Source organism: Barbatula barbatula (genome assembly GCF_947034865.1).
Source record: "Barbatula barbatula genome assembly, chromosome: 10".
Taxonomy (NCBI): domain Eukaryota; kingdom Metazoa; phylum Chordata; class Actinopteri; order Cypriniformes; family Nemacheilidae; genus Barbatula; species Barbatula barbatula.
This window is the reverse complement of record NC_136773.1, coordinates 21,850,802-21,869,497: the sequence shown is the minus strand read 5'-3', so window position 1 is coordinate 21,869,497 and position 18,696 is coordinate 21,850,802. Positions and strand designations below refer to the sequence as shown.

Genomic DNA, 18,696 nt, shown 5'->3' with positions numbered 1-18,696 from the left:
TATGAATTAAATGATTGACGGTGCATCTCTACAGTATATGAAATATATATAACTTTATATATATTTTTTGTTTGTGCAAACTCACAGTGCAATATCACCCCTCCCTTCCTCCGTACAGCAATTGATAACATTTACAGAGGGAGTGTTTTGGACTTTCCTGGATTTTTCTGGAACTCTTCCTTATTGATTTTTACTTTTACTGTAGTTTTGCTGGTATATGAAGGAAAGAAAATGTTTTGGAGTCCCATTAATCTGCATTTTGTATGCAATGGCATAGTGCAGGGGTTCAGAAGGCACAATCATGTACATTTTCAACAACTTAATTTATTTGATGTTTTAATATGTTTTTGATTATATATTCATTGAATTTAATTTTGAGTGAATTTGAATAAAAATAACATTATATATAAAGGAAATGTTCACCCAAAAATTATGTATGGGGACAATTTCTCGGTATTTCTTTAGTTTCAACGTTTGTTCTCCATTAACAGATCTTATCAGTGGACAGTGAAGGAGAGGATGCTGACGATGATGATGAAGATGACTAAAGGTGTGCTGGAATAAGCATCTGCTGCTAAGGGTAGATGCTCCACATGCCTTGCAACTAGTGTTACGAAAGGCCAAAGGAAACACGCTGGACCAAGAACTGTGTAGTTGATAGAAACAGCACAGTTCCCGTCGTGACAAAGAGTCACAACCCAGAAAACCTCCTGCGCCATGTAAGCACATGGCAAACCGTGACGGTGACACAAATACTGAACAATCCATGGAAACGATGCCTCTCGCAACGTTCCCGCTGTGCAGTGGCAGCAGCATCTATGTTCTTCAGATTGGCTTTGCTTTTGTGCCTGTTTGTGCAACCCTGAAGAAACCATGGAGAGAAGAAGGAAACCTGATGGCTGAAGCTCCAAAGGTTTGAAGATGTGAGCCAATTATCCGAACGGCAATCTCAACCACCATTGTGCTCTTGAGCAAAGCACTCGACTTCATGTAATTTCAGCAGGACTTGAACTGCGATCGGTCTACTGTAGTCACTTAGAAGCATCCTAAACAAACAAGGTGGGCTTGATAGGCAACGTTTTCATTTGAAAAGGATGCATTTTGCTCGAATCTACTGTACTGGGGGTCAGTGCCCTATTCGAGCCCATGTGTAAATGTTTGTCAAAGATATTTTATCAAGACTATGGCTGCTTGGTCCAAGATACTCTCCAGACAAACTAGCAGAAGGTTTCTGGAGGAGTCGAGATCAGGGTCGGAGGTAAAAGACCACTGCTTACTTTTAGAATCTTCTCACCTCAATAGACTTTTATGCCACAGTACTGGCATTCAGCCGTAGAGAGCATGTTTTGCGAGATGACACGCTCACCAGGAGTCAACAGGCACATCCATTCTGCAGGTTGTGCTTACAAAGTTGAACTCTCTGGTTCTGATATATTGCAGACACACATTACACCATGACACACTGGCGTCAGTGTTGTTAAACACAAGAAACACTTGTGGATATGAATGAGAACACAATGTGTATCTGATGCATTACTCTGTCCAAATAAAAGGACTGAGGTCTAGCCTAAAATGAAGCCCCACTGGTCACAACGTCAGAGGGACTCTTCCTATTGAAATCTTATTGTTGTACTTAGTTATGTAGCAGGGGATTATTAGCCAAGTGATCTGTAACAGTAGGTTAACAATAAATTGACTGCAGATTGATTTATGTGCATCTGTCTGCCTGTGACTGCATCACCTGCCAATAAGCTACGTAGAAACTCCCCCCTAAAAAATATGTGTCTGAAGATTGTGTTTAAAAAGGCAGAAAAACACTTTTATTGGCTGTCAGGGATAAGTTTTCTTGTTTATTCGTTTATCATTAAATGTACTTAACCATTATATAAAAATAATTTGTAATAATAACACATGCATTCAATTAATACATTGTATTCTCTTATTGTCTATTCCCAAACTGCTGTCAAATGTAGATTTGCTGTAACTGTGAGAGACATCAAGAAGCTGACTAATAAAATGACACTAAAGATGCATTAAAGGTTTGGAGTTATTTCAGAGTTTTTTAGTTCAAACATACTGAAAATAAATAGTCTGTAAGCAAAATTAAAATGGCCTAGAGACGGAGCAGAAATTCAAAAGCAGGTGCGTGAGTCATCACCTTTGCGTGCTGGAGTCCGGATATACGGATACCAGTGACGCAGTTGTTTACAGGTCTTATGTAAAGAAGTCTTATGTAAAAGAAGCTCTGGAAAAATAAATGCAAAAAAGCCCCATTTGGTTTCTGTTGGCTTGGTTGGGAAAACTGTCATGATCCTGCCTTCTCATGTCTTGATTTCCTAGTCTAGTGGCAGGATCATGACAGGTCCACGTGTTTTATGTGGAGAGAAACATATTATAGTCAGTCATGACATAACATGGGTTCTTTCTGGTCTCGTCTCTGGCCCCGCCCCTCTCATTTGTTTCATGACCCACACCTGTTCCTTGTTAATTATCATTTGTTAGTCTCCCTACTTAATGCCCTCATGTCTACTGACTTGTGCTTGGTCGTTGTTCTTCTTTCCCTCCCATGTTATACAGTTTGTGAGCGGCCTTGGTGAAATGGTCTTGTACGTAACGTCCCTTGATGGTACGTAACGTCCCTTGATGGTACGTAACGTCCCTTGATGGTACGTAACGTCCCTTGATGGTACGTAACGTCCCTTGATGGTACGTAACGTCCCTTGATGGTACGTAACGTCCCTTGATGGTACGTAACGTCCCTTGATGGTACGTAACGTCCCTTGATGGTACGTAACGTCCCTTGATGGTACGTAACGTCCCTTGATGGTACGTAACGTCCCTTGATGGTACGTAACGTCCCTTGATGGTACGTAACGTCCCTTGATGGTACGTAACGTCCCTTGATGGTACGTAACGTCCCTTGATGGTACGTAACCTGTCTTGTGAAGTAAGAAGTCCACATTTGTCCACATTTCTGTTAGTTGTGTTTAGTCTTTTGAGGGTTTATTTATCTTGGCTGTTTTTGCCGCATCATGGGAAGTTTTTGTTTCTTACATTCCTGGTTTTTCCCCTCAATGTTTGTTTATTTTGTAATAAGGTTTGTTTGGGTTCTGCCACTGCTGCCTGTGCTTGGGTTCTCCTTCCAATCCCTGACAAAAACTGATTAAAATCTTAAATGTGACAATTGTAAAAATAACACTAATGTTTCTTTGAAATGTCATCTGCTAAATAAAAATAAAAGCATGACTATTATAGAATATTAAAACGTAAAAATCTGTAAACGCTTTTTTAAATCATTAAATTTTGTTTTGTATTTAGGTTTTTTAACCAACAAAAGAAAAACCAAATAAAAATGTCATTAAAAATATATTATGCTGGTTTTCTCTATACACTGTAATCCATAATGCCTGTGCTTGAAATAACAAGCAATCTGGTTTTGGACCCATAACTTAAGTCCGGACTTGTTTACAAAACAATGCAATAAACTTAAATGAGAAATACCAAGTTAATGTGCTTGAATGTATTTGTTTGATAGAACTATGGGACTTGGGACATTTAAATGGTGGTTTAACTCTAGTAGTATTAATGTTTTTTGATTTTTTTGTGTGCAGGTGATTCGTGTTTGCATTGTAAACGTGTCCTTCCACATTAAGGACCATTTGTGTCAATCAAGTTCATTCAATCGTCTGTTAAGAATCCTTTTAATGTCATTTGTTACATTATCAAGTCTGTAAAAAAGTGAAGTAAACTTCATTAAATTCAATCTAGTCACCCAGGAACTTAAATACACAAGTTTAAACCAATTCTATTGTTTTATAAACAATAGAGTATAATCTGCAGCCGTTTGACATCACTGTAGTTTCGGTTTACTGAAACCGAGAATGGAAACAGAGGGAGGAGTTTATGACAAAGGTTGGCAGAACTATTTAAGGAGGAGGAGAACACAGATCGGTCCTTTCAATCCTACAGACTCTCTTGTCTGATACGGCATAGAGATGGTATACTTGCAGGCAATAATCTAGCTGAAAACGGACTGGAACAACTCCAGAACGGTAAGCGAATGTACTTGTCAGTTTAGAATCATTTGACTCTTTTCATGATCTTAAAAAACTCATCTAAAATGTCTAAATTTAGATAAGTGGATAACATTTATTGTGCCGACTTATTCATTTATGTTGTTACAAAACTAAGAACTTCAAAAGCATCTCGAGATAACATCTTTGTGTGTTTGGTGATAGACACCTAATGTTCCTTTGTTATTAAAAACATATTTTTATTGGAGAGATTCTATCATTCTTTTATTTTAGCTCTCACTAGATGACTGTCCACAGGTTGAGACATCACGCTGCCAAAGGATGGCTTTGGCATTTTGCCTAACGCTTGCATTATAGTTGTAAGTATAACTTAATTATTGTCTGATATCAGAGATGCAAATTTAAATTTAAGATATAATAATCTCTGTTATTCATTTCTAGTTTTTTATTTGGAGGAGAGGAGGAGTCTGCCACGGGACTCAGCACTCGGGTCCATTGCCCTGCTCCAGTGGCTTCTGAGGGTTTTCTTGATCTGAAACCTTCATCAGTCCTCTGGTTGGGGTTCAGTGGACCTGCAGTGTACGGCACCAGATCCATGGGCTGCTGACGAAGCACCAGAAACTAGAAGCAACTGAAGAAACTCCTACAACGTACTAAACCTACACAACATAAGCAACATGACGCTTAAAGACAAGTGAAGTCGATTTTTCTCGTAAGGGAACATTTTTATGGTCGGCTTCTGGTTGTCTGTTGCTTGGTTGGCGGGTCATAGGGATGGCTTGCTGTGAAACGACCTATTTTATTTTATTTTATTTTATTTTTCAAGGCTGAACGCAAATTTAAAAAATAAATACAAAAAAATAAAAAATGAAAAATGAAACTGAAACAAATGTGTGGTCTTTTATTTGATAACAGTAAAACATTCTAAAGAAAAATATGTATACTTTATCTTCCGTGAGTTGTTAATCACACAGCAAACACATGCTATAATAAACAGAAATGCTTGTGTGTGATGACGAACTGAAACTAAGACCTAATGCCACGTGATCATTTTGTGGTTGCAGATGTCTGAACTCACTGAACCGGTTTAGTTTCTACTTTAGCAGTCAAATGTTTTCAGACCTAAGCTGGCACAGGCCAGGTGGGAGTAACATATCGATCATTTCAATTATTTAATTCCACTTCTTTACAGTCCAGTTTAATGTTCTGCAAAATGTATAAATTTTCTTTAAATACCACCATTTTTAAACAGCTTTATAGCATTAACTAAACCAGATTTAGAAGTCTATAGAGCGAAATAGACAAATGCCAGCTTAACATGTCTACTTGCACTGATATGCAAATACTGAATAGAGTGACATTTTAAGACAATGTGCAAAAACTCAGATGTTATCTCTGACCGAACTCACGGAAACCTGACCATGCCTATTTCTGAATGTAAAAAAGCTAAACAATGCAACTTAATAAAGACCATTGTCTGACAAACTATGACATTTATTTGCAATTGTAAACTCTCACACTTCTGAATAATCCAAATGAGTCAAGGACTGATTTATTTGACTGAATTATTAACGTTATATATTCAGAATGTTTGCTTTACATTTAACCGAAAAACATGTACTCAAAAGATGATCCTCAATGCTGTTAACGTATTTAAACAATCACGTCCACATGTATCTGCAAATAAACAAGCGAGTTTGCTCTTTTACTTTGCAGTAAATTTTATGGCTTTATGATATTTACTAAATCAAGCTTAAAATCTGCATTTATTAGCTGTTGGATAAACGAATAAGATGTGACTGCAGATGACCAAAAACACATAAGCATGATACATATAGATTATAAGTATACTTTCATAGGTTGATATTGTTTGTATGTGCATTGCCACTCGTAACTGAAAGTGCAGTGTTCCCATTCCTTCATTGGGAAATAATTAGAGGGCCTGTCAGGGATTTTCCTCTCTCAGGTTTTAGCTGGACTGTTCTTGAACTTTGAGTCTTATTGACTGTTGTGTGTCCTTGACCACAAGAACCCACGAGATTCCCAAATTGAGATTCCTGGAACCTGTGTGCAGCCATTGTGTGAGTACAGTGATGCATTAAAAACAAAGCATCCCTGTACTAATCTAAATCCATAATCGAAAACTTGGGAATATAAAAAGGAATGTAGAATGTAAACTTCATTTAAATTCAATCTAGTCATCCAGTGAACTTAAATACACAAGTTTTGGGAGACCTCAGGGGCAACAGGTTAACTCAATCCAAGAGCAGTCAACCTATTCAGGTTTTCAGTGTACTGTTGTCCAAGACATCATCTTTCAGAAAAAGATATCAAATAAACCAATTTAATTTTTATAAACAATAGAGTATATCTGCAGCCATTTTAAATCACTGTAATAAGTTTTAGTTTACTGAAACCGAGCCTGAAAACAGAAACAGAGGGAGGAGTTTATGACAAAGGTTGGCAGGGTTATTTAAGCAGGAGGAGAACACAAATCGGTCCTTTCAATCCTACAGACTCTCTTGTCTGATACGGCATAGAGATGGTATACTTGCAGGCAATAATCTAGCTGAAAACGGACTGGAACAACTCCAGAACGGTAAGCGAATGTACTTGTCAGTTTAGGATCATTTGACTCTTTTCTTGATCTTTAAAAACTCATTTAAAATGTCTGAATTTAGATAAGTGAATAACATTTATTGTGCTGACTTATTCATTTATCTCTTTTCAAAACTAAGAACTTCAAAAGCATCTCGACACAACAACATCTTAGTGTGTTTGATGATAGACACCTAATGTTCCTTCGTCTATAAAAATGTTGATTACCTATATTTTTATTGAAAAGATTCAATCATTCTTTTATTTTTATTTTAGCTCTCACTAGATGACTGTCCACAGGTTGAGACATCACGCTGCCAAAGGATGGCTTTGCATTTTAGTTGTAAGTATAACAAAATTTTTGTCTGATATCAGAAATGCACATTTAAATTTAAGATATAACAATCTCTGCAATTCTTTTCTAGTTTTTTTTAACAGTAAAACATTTTAAAGAAGAAAAAATGTATTTATCTTCCGTGAGATGTTAATCACACAGCAAACACATGCTATAATAAACAGAAATGCTTGTGTGTGATGACGAACTGAAACTAAGACTGAATTCCACGTGACCATTCTGTGGTTGCAGATGAAAACAAATTCACTGAACAGGTTTAGTTTCTACTTTAGAAGTCAAATGTTTTCTAAGCTGGCACAGGCCAGGGGGAGCTACATATCGATCATTTCAATTATTGAATTCCATTTCTTTAAATACCATAATGTTATTTGTGTCAACAGCTTTATAGCATTAACTGTAAACCAGTTTTAGAAGTCTAGAGTGAAATAGACAAATGCCAGCTTTGAATAGAGTGACATTTTTAGACAAAATGCGAAAACCAAGATGTTATCTCCGACTTAACTCACGGAAACCTGAGTTAAATTCTTTGTAAGTCACTTTGGATAAAAGCGTCTGCTAAATGAATAAATCATTTATCATTTTAACTGATTGGTGAGAGATAAGTTGAAATGACGTGTACAGTAAAGCCAATATAATTTGACTTAAAAACTAACTGATATAAGTTGAAGTTAAAACACTAAAACTTTTAATGTTGGGGTTTTGGGGGGAATTAAAAGTTACAGTTAAAGTTAAATGATGTATGGACTGCAACCCTATCACATGTGGATGTTGGCAGATCATTGTTGTTGTGTTTGTTTATTATATTTTGTTTCAATGTAGTATTCCGTCTGAATATACATTTGAAAATGATTGTGCATTCTGTCATGAACACAACATTATATAAAAGCCTTTAATAGCAAATAAATAAATCAGTCCTTGACTCATTTGGAAGACAGAGAAACAGAAACAGAAAGTTGCTGATAAAAATAGAAAATACTTTGATTCTGATACTAAGAGCAGAATAGAAAACAAAGAGCCAAATTATTTTTTATTTTATGAATTTTGAATTAGCAGTCCCCCTTTCACATTTAACCCACATTCTGCTTTTTGACTGTGTTTAAAATATTAAGCTTGGTCTTTTGTTACTAATGAATTCTAAGTAACAAGTGATGCATTTAGTGGAATGCATGTGCACTGCACATACAGGTAGAACCAGACCGACATCGGTTTCTTAAATATGCTCAAAATAAAACATTGCACCTAAGTCATTGGAGGAGAAGAACACAATTTTACCATACAACCATCGGTTGACATTTCTGAAATACCCTGCTGTCAAAGCTTATTTTCTAAAACATTTTGTCTTATTGGTTGCTACAGAACAGAAGGTGTTTAAGAAAATAAATAAAAGCCCACAGTTTCTCCACTATAGATTTATCACATTTGCCTGCCAAAACCCTGGTTTAGATACTCAGCAAATCACTTTAAATTCTAGGCTCCTTAAATTTTTTTTATACTTTATACAAATAAAGCTAACTGCTAATTTATATCATACATTTTAAGGATATATGCTTTTTGTGCTAATGTTTGTACATGATTAAATGAAAATGGACATTGACTTCAGTTAATGTTCAGTTTGTCATTAACAGCTTTACATGTTTAGATTATTAAAGATATCACATGACTTTTTACTTAGCGAGTCAATCTTATGGCTTTATGATATTTACTAAATCAAGCTTAAAATCTGCATTTATTAGCTGTTGGATAAACGAATAAGATGTGACTGCAGATGACCAAAAACACATAAGCATGATACATATAGATTATAAGTATACTTTCATAGGTTGATATTGTTTGTATGTGCATTGCCACTCGTAACTGAAAGTGCAGTGTTCCCATTCCTTCATTGGGAAATAATTAGAGGGCCTGTCAGGGATTTTCCTCTCTCAGGTATTAGCTGGACTGTTCTGTTCCTTTATGATTTACATAGTTTGCATTGTATGCATAATTGGTGAATCAAATGTTTTAAAGCTATACACTTTTCTTCAACGATACAGTATAATGCAGGGGTTTAAACTTAAACTATTTTCATCAGCATTGACATTAATTTCCTTATTAGTTGTATTTTTTTTACTAAACAAAAATTAAGTTTGTCATCCATTAACAGATATTTTCAGGGGACAGTAAAGGAGAGGATGATGACTATGATGACGATGATGACGATGATGACGATGATGACGACAATGACAACGATGACGACGTTCACAGGGGGGCTGGAATATCTGTTGCCAAGGATAGATACCACCACCCTCGCCTGCTGAAAAAATCCAATAGAGACACTGAACCAATGGTTTCTGTGGATCAACTTTATAAGACGAACTCACATCCATTGTGCTGTCTCAACACTGAGAGAGAGCCGTGACACCAGACAATGCTGCATTAAAATGCATCACTTTGTCTTTTATTTTAATATGGGGTCACTCAGCGTCTTTTTATTTATCCTTGGCTCCTCTGCATCATTCAATGAATCATTCAGTGAAGCTCCTGGAGTCAGGGTCAAAAAAAAAACAGTTATACTGTTAGTTTCTGTGCAGTGTGGGTCATTTCTACATTATACATAATACATTACCGTTCTTGAAAAAAGGGCTGCCGCTGCACAACTTTTTGTGGAACCTGTGTGTTATTTTGTGTGAGTAAATTGATCTGAAACAGCCTACACAGGCTCCAGAATCTCAACTTTGAAGTCTTATTGATTTTTGTGTGTCTTTGACCACAAGAACCAATGAGATACCAAAATTGAGATTCGTGGAACCTGTGTGCGGCCATTTTGTGAGTAAATTAATCTGAAACAACCCACACAGGCTCCAGAATCTCAATTTTGAAGTCTTATTGATTGTTGTGTGTCTTTGACCACAAGAACCAATGAGATACCAAAATTGAGATTCGTGGAACCTGTGTACGGCCATTTAGTGAGTAAATTAATCTGTAACAGCCCACAGAGGGTCCAGAATCTCAATTTTTGAGTCTTATTGATTGTTGTGTGTCCTTGACCACAAGAACCCACGAGATTCCCAAATTGAGATTCCTGGAACCATTGTGTGAGTACAGTGATGCATTAAACACAATGCATCCCTGTACTAATCTAAATCCATAATCTAAAACTTGGGTATATAAAAAGGAATGTAGAATGTAGAAATGACTCTAGGATTCTTTATGAATCATGTACATTCACATTACAATATGTGCATAATAATCTATACATTGATATTATGCTTAACCTATATTTCTCATCTGTAACACACAACTGACCAAGTTTCAGTGATGTAAAACTTTCTAGTGAGATTTAGGTATTTAGTTTACAAACCTGTTTATTATCTGGTTGTAAATTCTCTCATGATTATAATGAGAATTTTCTTAAATCATACAATTATTTAATTATGATTTAAGAGTCACTAGTTTATACACTATTGACACCTAAAAAATGTACTTGGTTATGTAGGGGACCATTAGCAAGACATGATCTGTTACCTTCATGTGACTGTATCACTAAAGCTAATAGGCTACACGGAAACTCCCGCTTAATAAAACTGTGTAAAAAGAAAGTGTGTTTTTTCACCAAATGCACAATATATATCCATAGTTCATACATTTTCAATTATAATGGTCACTCAATCTCTGCATTTAATAAAGGAATCATCAGTCTTCATTTGAGGTGGTCAAAAATCAACATTAAGAACACAGGAAGATTTTCTTGTTTATAAATGTACTCTGAAGTACTATGATTTAACAAATGTAAAATGTCTGTCAGAATCCGTGACCATGCAGACAGCGTTGCAGGTGGGCAACCCGAGTTTAAGTCCCCTCTTTCTTTCCCAGATCTGTTCTCTTTCCATTGTTCTCTCAAGATAAAAAGGTGAAAAATGTTCTCGGAGGCACATTGTTGCTCTAGGTCTCAAAACCTTTCATAAAGTTAGCCTGACTATGAGTTGTGAATGTCGATCCAATAATGAGTTTATGTCAGTTAATAAGGATTAGAGGACAAGAGCTGGGTCAGCTTTGAAGCACATGTGCCTGCATGCAGCATGTTGGATTTCCCATAAATATTTGTCATGCAATTTATACATAAACGAATGGGAATCATTTTCTGGATGGACGTTTTCGGTAAGTCACAAATTTGTATATGATGTATATGATTGTCACTGCTTTGTCTTGTGTTAAAGGTGCTTTGGATAAAGCGTCTGTCAATGTGTAACTGGGTAGTTGACAAACTGTATACATTTCCTATATGGTGTGACACAGCAAACATTTATAAAACAAACTTTAATATAGGGGGCAATTGTCGCTATTAACAAACCATTGACTACAACTTTTCCCCAATAAACTCGGATAAATTGGTTGCTTATTAATAGTTAATAAGGTAGTTGTTAGGTTTAGGTATTGGGTAAGATTAGTTGTAGAGTATGGACGTGCAGAGTAAGTGCTTTACGAGTGCGTATTAACAGTCAATATGCCAATAATATGCATGCTAATAACAACTAGTTAATAGTGAGAATTGCCAACAAACTGTTAATAATATATTGATTTATTTGACTTTTTTTATAATATAAAATAACGATAAAGATAAATCTCTTGTTTGCTAGCTTTTCTCTATATTTCACATCATAGGACACCTTTGTTTGTCAACTACCCAAATGTAGAATGTATTGACAACTCTGTCAAATTCATTCTAACAGTCAATCTTTGCTCTATCCTCTCATCTTCCATGTAACGTCTCATCCATAGTGACATGCTAAAAATGAAGCCTTAGGTGCATATAGACATTTTCCTTTAGCTTTCCTGTCCTCTCCTCGATGAATCTACAGGTTCCAGTTCCCCGGCCTACGTATTCCAAGGCCAGGGAGAGCCTAGTAAAAGCTATTCCACCTAAAATCATCTGTATTCTGACCTGTGGGGGGATGGATTGTCGCTATGAGGGTCCAGGATGCTGGAGCATGAGCCAGCAGGCCATTTAAGGCGTCTTCTCCAGCTGGTGAGGCAAACACCAATTAGGCTACACAACAATATACGCTTTATGTTCAGTATGTGATAATTTACACTATTATATCAATATTCAATTTCATCTCTTTGTTGTCTATGCTGATATACTAAATGCATTGCATATAAATGCACTGCATGTGTTTATTTATCACTTTGGATTTAGGGTGACTGATGACATCATTGCGATGGCAAGACCTTCTACATATCTCAACAAGAGATACAGCATCATAGAGCAGTTCAAACAGTGAGGTTTACATTGTATTTTTATTACAAGGCCAAATAAGGTGTTTCAATGTTTCACTTGAAGTGAAGAGTTCATCAGTGGTGATGTGTGTATGTACAAACAGGATGAACATTAAATCCATCATTAATATGCAGCTGCCAGGTGAGCATGCTCACTGCGGTCCTCCTCTGGAGCCTGACAGCGGCTTCACCTATTCACCTCAGATTTTCATGGACAACAAAAGTGAGTCAAACACACATTTACCGGAAGAGAATAAGAATAAGAAGTGGCTTTATCCATTTTTATCATATTTTTACTCCAATATATTTCATAAATACATGTGGATTTTTGACCCACCCTTAATACTTAAATATCTAGTACATTCTTACACAAAACTTTTAATTTGACTATTTTCTTGTACTATCATTACTATAGGTATTAAGAGAGATGTACTGAAGTAAAAAGTATGATATATGCTTTATATTGTAATGAAGAAAATTGTTTCCACAAAATTACTATAAAAAGCATCATCTACCTCTGTTTGGTTCATATTTCATTTTAAAATCCCCAAAAAAGAAAGAATATGAAATCGGAAAACAGAAGGTGGAAAAACAAGAATAAAATGCCAAATCGCATATTTAAAAACCAAAGTATTTACACACCGCGAACGCAGTTGTTGAACTATTTAATGTTTTTTAGTTAAGAAATAATATTAATACAAATGTCCAGCAAGTGTTATTATATAAAGTAAAATATGAACAGTCAAATAATAAAGATAATTAAACAAAAGGGTATTGTCCACAAATGTTACAGCAATGTGAATTGTAACAGTGACAATGTTCAAAATTGCAATAAAAATAAGGTCACAGTGGCAAACCATCTTGGCTTCTTAAGAAATATAGTTGTTTATGTCTTCTTCTGATTTTAAGGTGCAATATGATTAGAGTAAAACAAATGTTCAACCCATGCAGCGTTGGGTTAACATAACAATTAATAATTGTTTCAACCCAAAATATTGGGTTGTTTGGGTAAGACATAACAAATCATTTTTTACCCAATGCTGAGTTAAAACCCCCCAGCATTTTTAGAGTGCAGACATGTTGAAGACACCACTTTCATCGCTTCAGATTTCATCTCTCTTTAATTATGCTTTAGTTTACTTCTACAATTTTGGCATGTCTGATTTTGGAGTCTTGTCTCTGGATGGGATTTTGGATGCTGTGAAGGTTCTGGCCTTCTCTGTGCAGGAAGGGAAAGTGGCTGTACACTGCCATGCTGGGTTGGGCAGGACAGGTGAGTTGCAACTTCAACATCATCGCTTTCAGTCTAAATTCAATTCTAGTTGAATAGTAAGAAATCATTCCACCTCCCTGTGCAGGTGTTCTGATTGCATGCTATCTGGTCTACACCTGTCGGATCAGCGCGAGTGAAGCTGTCCACTACGTCCGGATCAAGCGACCCCGCTCAATTCAGACCGGTGCACAGATAAGCTTAGTGTTTGATTTTGCCCGGCTGATGGGCTCGAAGTTAACAAAATACCCTTGTCTGAACATGCGCTACGGATTTACCTTCAGTCTGCAGCAGTGCCTCCAGCATCAGGCCTTTCTGCTGCACGGGGAAGAGGCTCGAACCCTCACCTACACACCTAAGATCATACACCTGTTGTGCAGCATGTTGACGGCTCTAACACAAGGTGAACCCAATCCCCCTGAAGTTCACAGAGAACTGGAAAAAAGATTGACCATTCTTGCTCTGAGAAAGGCCGTGAGGGACACTCTTTCAAAAAGAAACCTAACAGCTTTGATGGATAGAAGAGGATCCTGCAGAACCTTCTCCTGCAAGTCCTGGGACGAGCCATTTGGGTTCTTGGAAAGAAAGAGGGAAATCCTACTAAACAAGCGAAGCTACAGCGAATCAGATCTCAGGAAAATTACCACCATTGAGGTGAGAGCCAATATGCAACACATAACAAGTGACAAAGTGCAACAATTTTAAACAGCCTCAAAATATATTTTTCTGCAAGGATTTCGCACCGTACTCAACTCAATATGATGGACACCATCACGTCTGCAATGGGGAAATCCATCAATCCATTGATAAGAAAATGACAGACTCCCAACAGAAATCTGTTCAGTGCAATGGACTGAATGAGAAACATGGCACTATTTTGCCATCAGAGACTGTCAACAAGACTAAATGTACAGGGAAGAAACCTAAGGCTTTCTTAAAGTTCAGCTCAAATGTAGAGGTCAGTTTAAAAGAAATCGCTACACCTCACTAACTAAATGATTTGGAAATTAAACTTATATTTAATTTTTGGCAACGTTGGGGAGATAAACCAAACTTTTTCTTAAAGCTTCAGAGGGACTATCATGCAACAGAGCAATCATCATTATCCACATCCGTCGCCCAGGCGATGGCACAACAGCGCCCGCTACCGGACACGGTACTGAAAAGGGCAGAAGTTTTACAGGTAAAGCATGCACAGTTGGATTTAGGCAGGTAAAAAACATTACTGATGGTCCTTAACATTCTCATTAACCTGTCAGACTTTAGGATTAGGTCAAATAAATAAATACATGTATTTACACTATTTATTAAATGAAATGAAATCAATCAATGTTTTTACATTTACTATCAACATATACTCTAAAGGTTTTGTATCAGGGCCAGCTCATGGGTAACAGGGCTGTTTTAAAATAAGAACTGCTGCCGATGAGGGTTGTAGTGACATCCCAAAATACGTTTTATTACAGGACGAGCTCAACTCAAATGAATGCGGCTGGGCTTTGCTGGTCCTGGAGGAGAATCCAAACGTTCTAAGCACACTCTTATGGAGCTGGCTGGATAAACTAAAGGTCAGAGGTCACAGGTCATTTTAATCCTAATTCGGATGTCAGCTTGTGACGAGTCACAGAGCCAGCATTGACAGAAGCAGTTCAGGTGCACTAAATTGGCTGACTAATTTAAGTTTTATGAAGGGATGCATGCCTTTCTCGATGCTAAGCATACAAACCAAACAAAGCCTCTGAAGTATGCATTTTGTACAACATCGTGTCATGTAAAATTGGCACGGTTTGTCCTAACAGGAACCTATTCTGAATAAAGAAGACACAGAGAAGCTGACTTCATCCTGGCCTGCACAAAATCCCCTGAACACACTGCACAAGGTGAGAGCCTGACCTGACCTTTTGAAAGAAAAAACAGAACGTTTCAAAGACATCACAAAACATTCGACAATATTTGTTTAAACAATTATATGAAAGCTCACGTTTGTGTTCGGACCGTAGGCCGAGCGGCACACCATCTACTGTTTGCTGGTCTGTGTGGGTCATGTAGTGGCTCCCTGTCCACAGTATGAACATATAATCCTACTAAGACTCATTCAAGCTTTAACAAGAGTAAGTGCGTGTGCTTCATCAAAAAAAGTGAATAGTAGTTATATTATAAAATAATAAAGTAAATAACCTGTTGCATGTTTTACTTTGCGACAGCGCCCTCCGGAGGAAATCGAGAGACACAACACCTTGTTGCAGGTCTTCAGCGCTGCAATGAAACAGCTGCACCTGAATAAACACCACTCAAATATGAATGCTATATAACATAATGATGTGATGGCAATATTGTTTAAACAAAGAAGAAAACGAATAAAAAGACGTGTGTAATAAATCATTGTTTGAGAAAACGCATGACTGATCAGTATATGTGTGTTAACATGATCTCCATAGAGAACGCACTTGGTTATGCTATTTTATTTAATAAGTAATTCCTCGAAGACAGAGACAGTATCGAGCAGGTCACTCATAAACTCCTCACCATTGGAATGTCACTCAAAGGGCGTCACCATGGCGACGCGTCATAGAGATGCAAAAGAAACAATCAAAAATAATCATCAAATACGTTCGCGGCAGGTGCGACACATTCACAGCATTTCATTGAAGTTAAACCTATGATCTGAATAATTTAGCACTTATTCGCAATTGTGTATCATTAGTTTGAAAGGGAACAAGTAAATTAGATTTGAGAGATACATTTGCACGCATTAGTCTGTATTAAGGCTACAAGCTCATGAATTGATGTAGCTGTATAGATAATATGATATTAAGAGGTGTTTAAACGATTCATCCTTCAAACGACTTTTACAAATTTCACCTTGGGATCAAAATCTTACTTTGGAAGTTTGTTTGGATATCTTTCACGTACGGTGAGTCACTGTATTGCTTTTTAGCATTTTAACGGTTTGACAAAACGTATATTATACAATAAAGTAGTCTACACATTGCAGCATATTTCAAACCGTTTCTAGATAACTTGTAAAATAGTGATTTTTTTATTACGCCCAAGACTTATTTATATATATCAGTCATCAGATTTTTGCATGATTTTTTTATTTGAGTCATTCAGAACCATATTCTACAGAAGTCATGTCATCGGCTGATGTATGGGTGGGTTCTTGGAGACCCCATCGTCCAAGGGGTCCCATCGCTGCTATGTATAATAGTCCAGGGCCGACATATGCTCTTCCTGGAGCAACTGGTACACAAACACACAGGTTATTATACTTTTTTTACTAATAAAATGTCAACCAATGTGAGTGTTCTTTGCCTTACTCAGGAATGAACAACCATGATCCACGGATGCAGAAAAACCCTGCATTCAGCTTCGGCATCCGTCATTGTGACTTACGGTTCAACGCTTCCCCGGGACCAGGGTACCTCGTTCCATCCAACATCACCAGGGTGGGTCGAGACGGAACCCCTGCTTACTCTGTCTACGGCCGGCGCAAAGACATTCAGCCCTTTCAAACCCCTGGACCAGGTCTGACACACCACACACACAGCTACGTTGTGTAGTCATGCTAAAGGTTACAGTAAAGTGAAGGCTGTTTGACCATTTCAGGTAGTTACTCTCTGGAAAACTCAACTAAGAAAGTGTTTTACGCTGCACCTGCTTTCTCACTGTCTGCAAGGACTAAATTGTTCCGTAATGACCAGACACCAGGTAAGTGCTCACACATCTCAAATGAACACTAATGGAACGGGGCACCCAAACGTGGACTCATTCATTACATTATTCTCAGGACCGGCCGCGTACATGCTTCCCCCAGTGTTAGGGCCAAATGTTGTGAATAAATCAGCCGCCCCGAACATCTCCCTCAGCGGCCGTAGTGCTGTCGGAAGTTTCCACGAGGATTTACGGAAGGTGCATCAGTATTACAAATAGAGCTGTACCACGTAGTTGCTAAAAGTGATGAGAAACCTTTTTATCTCTCCGTCTCAGACTCCAGGTCCCGGGACGTACCAAGTTGTGGATTCTGGTGTGTACAAACACAAGGCACCTCAGTATAGTATGACTGGGCGGAACCTCATGCCGGGGGACACCACCAAGAGACCAGGACCTGGAGCCCACCATCCTGAAACGGTCCATATAAAAACCATTGGACTTTATATCGTACTATATCGTTATCTTAATGAAGCGAGTCCACTACATTGTTTTGTGTCTTTTCACAGGTGACCTTCACAAGATCCAACGCTCCAAGCTTCTCCTTTGGAATTCGTCATTCGGAGTACACCGCACCTATAATTGTAGACGGTGCTGACTAAACCGGTCATTTCTGTCATAATAAACTGTTATCCAACAAGCTATAATATGTTGCATCATTTGCAAATTTTGTCATCTTGATACTTTTATTCAGTCACACATTTACATAAATATTTCAGTCTAGCCATCAGAAATGTTCATTACACTGCAGTCCTCTAAATAGAAAAATCCAAATATATTTGTTTACTACAATATTACATAACTGGTGTGTTGTTTGATCATGTCATCTTGATGAAAATAAAGAGTGAGAAATCTGCAGTGGAACATCAAATTAAATTATATTCAGGATACTCCTCTGAAATCAAGTTGACGTACATAATGCACTTAAGTTATCAAGTAAATATATGAAGAGTTTGGTTCCAAAATCAGATAACTCCACTTGTTAATCCTAAATGTTTTTTATAATGCATGTCCAATTAATATCAATCAAAATGCAGTTGGTTTGTTTTGATTTGAGCCATAATAACAAAAAATAACAAAAATTCAACAAGAAGTTATCTCATTTTGGAACCAAAGTCTTTATCTTGTTAAATGCATGTTTGGATACTGGAGTTATGTGCAGCTGTAAACCTCAAAGAGACGCACAGATGCTAAAGATGCGTCTTACACATGCATAATATTTAATGTCATTCCACAGCTTTAGAGTTTATCCATTAGTTTCTTCTAAAGTCTGTAATGTTTTAGACAAGAAACTAATGTGATTAAGTGGACCGATGACATCGGCTAAGGGGCGGGGCTTGTGCATATCGTCTCTCGATTCTCATCTTGATATAAGCGACAGTCCGTTTGTCAAAAAAAGACACAAACAATTGCATTTGCATCATATTTACATGTAACGTTTGGCATCTGGCAGACATTTTATCCAAAGTATC

At 37.2% G+C, this 18,696-nt stretch overlaps 2 protein-coding genes and 2 long non-coding RNA genes across 11 annotated transcripts; all 4 read left to right on the top strand.

The window, feature by feature from the left end:
* Positions 1-3,925: 3,925 nt before the first annotated feature.
* LOC306899891 lies at positions 3,926-5,740 on the top strand. Its single transcript, XR_013787247.1, has 3 exons — positions 3,926-4,052; positions 4,308-4,393; positions 4,476-5,740. It is a non-coding gene; the product is annotated as an uncharacterized lncRNA (long non-coding RNA).
* Positions 5,741-6,518: 778 nt separating this feature from the next.
* LOC306899954 lies at positions 6,519-10,668 on the top strand. Its single transcript, XR_013787256.1, has 3 exons — positions 6,519-6,633; positions 6,909-6,975; positions 9,131-10,668. It is a non-coding gene; the product is annotated as an uncharacterized lncRNA (long non-coding RNA).
* Positions 10,669-10,986: 318 nt separating this feature from the next.
* LOC306899880 (protein tyrosine phosphatase domain-containing protein 1) lies at positions 10,987-15,911 on the top strand. Of its 8 annotated transcripts, none has more exons than XM_079466450.1 (12): positions 10,987-11,124; positions 11,746-11,992; positions 12,164-12,244; positions 12,348-12,466; positions 13,379-13,516; positions 13,602-14,167; positions 14,247-14,471; positions 14,580-14,696; positions 14,980-15,081; positions 15,313-15,393; positions 15,514-15,624; positions 15,718-15,911. In XM_079466450.1, exons 3-12 carry the CDS (start codon positions 12,186-12,188, stop codon positions 15,823-15,825), a joined length of 1,626 nt encoding a protein of 541 aa, XP_079322576.1. In that variant the 5' UTR covers positions 10,987-11,124; positions 11,746-11,992; positions 12,164-12,185; the 3' UTR covers positions 15,826-15,911. The 8 variants fall into 8 exon arrangements, with proteins under 8 accessions (XP_079322576.1, XP_079322579.1, XP_079322580.1 ...); XM_079466453.1 differs by having other exon boundaries at positions 10,997-11,124; positions 11,826-11,992; positions 12,379-12,466; positions 13,471-13,516; positions 15,718-15,904; XM_079466454.1 differs by having other exon boundaries at positions 10,997-11,124; positions 12,379-12,466; positions 15,718-15,904.
* A 199-nt stretch (positions 15,912-16,110) lies between these two features.
* Positions 16,111-17,867, top strand: cimap1b (ciliary microtubule associated protein 1B). The gene is made up of 7 exons (XM_079466458.1): positions 16,111-16,427; positions 16,628-16,759; positions 16,838-17,041; positions 17,123-17,224; positions 17,304-17,425; positions 17,504-17,644; positions 17,734-17,867. The coding sequence occupies exons 2-7, from the start codon at positions 16,648-16,650 to the stop codon at positions 17,824-17,826; spliced, it is 774 nt and encodes a 257-aa protein (XP_079322584.1). The 5' UTR covers positions 16,111-16,427; positions 16,628-16,647; the 3' UTR covers positions 17,827-17,867.
* Positions 17,868-18,696: the final 829 nt, after the last annotated feature.

Bases quoted from the DNA above. Each gene is read 5' to 3' on its own strand.
- LOC306899880 (XM_079466450.1), top strand. From the start codon at position 12,186: ATGGCAAGACCTTCTACATATCTCAACAAGAGATACAGCATCATAGAG. The intron at 12,467-13,378 runs GTGAGTCAAACA...ATTATGCTTTAG, and splicing joins GATTTTCATGGACAACAAAA to TTTACTTCTACAATTTTGGC. The intron at 14,697-14,979 runs GTAAAGCATGCA...GTTTTATTACAG, and splicing joins AAAGGGCAGAAGTTTTACAG to GACGAGCTCAACTCAAATGA.
- cimap1b (XM_079466458.1), top strand. From the start codon at position 16,648: ATGTCATCGGCTGATGTATGGGTGGGTTCTTGGAGACCCCATCGTCCA. The intron at 17,225-17,303 runs GTAAGTGCTCAC...CATTATTCTCAG, and splicing joins CCGTAATGACCAGACACCAG to GACCGGCCGCGTACATGCTT. The intron at 17,645-17,733 runs GTCCATATAAAA...GTCTTTTCACAG, and splicing joins GAGCCCACCATCCTGAAACG to GTGACCTTCACAAGATCCAA.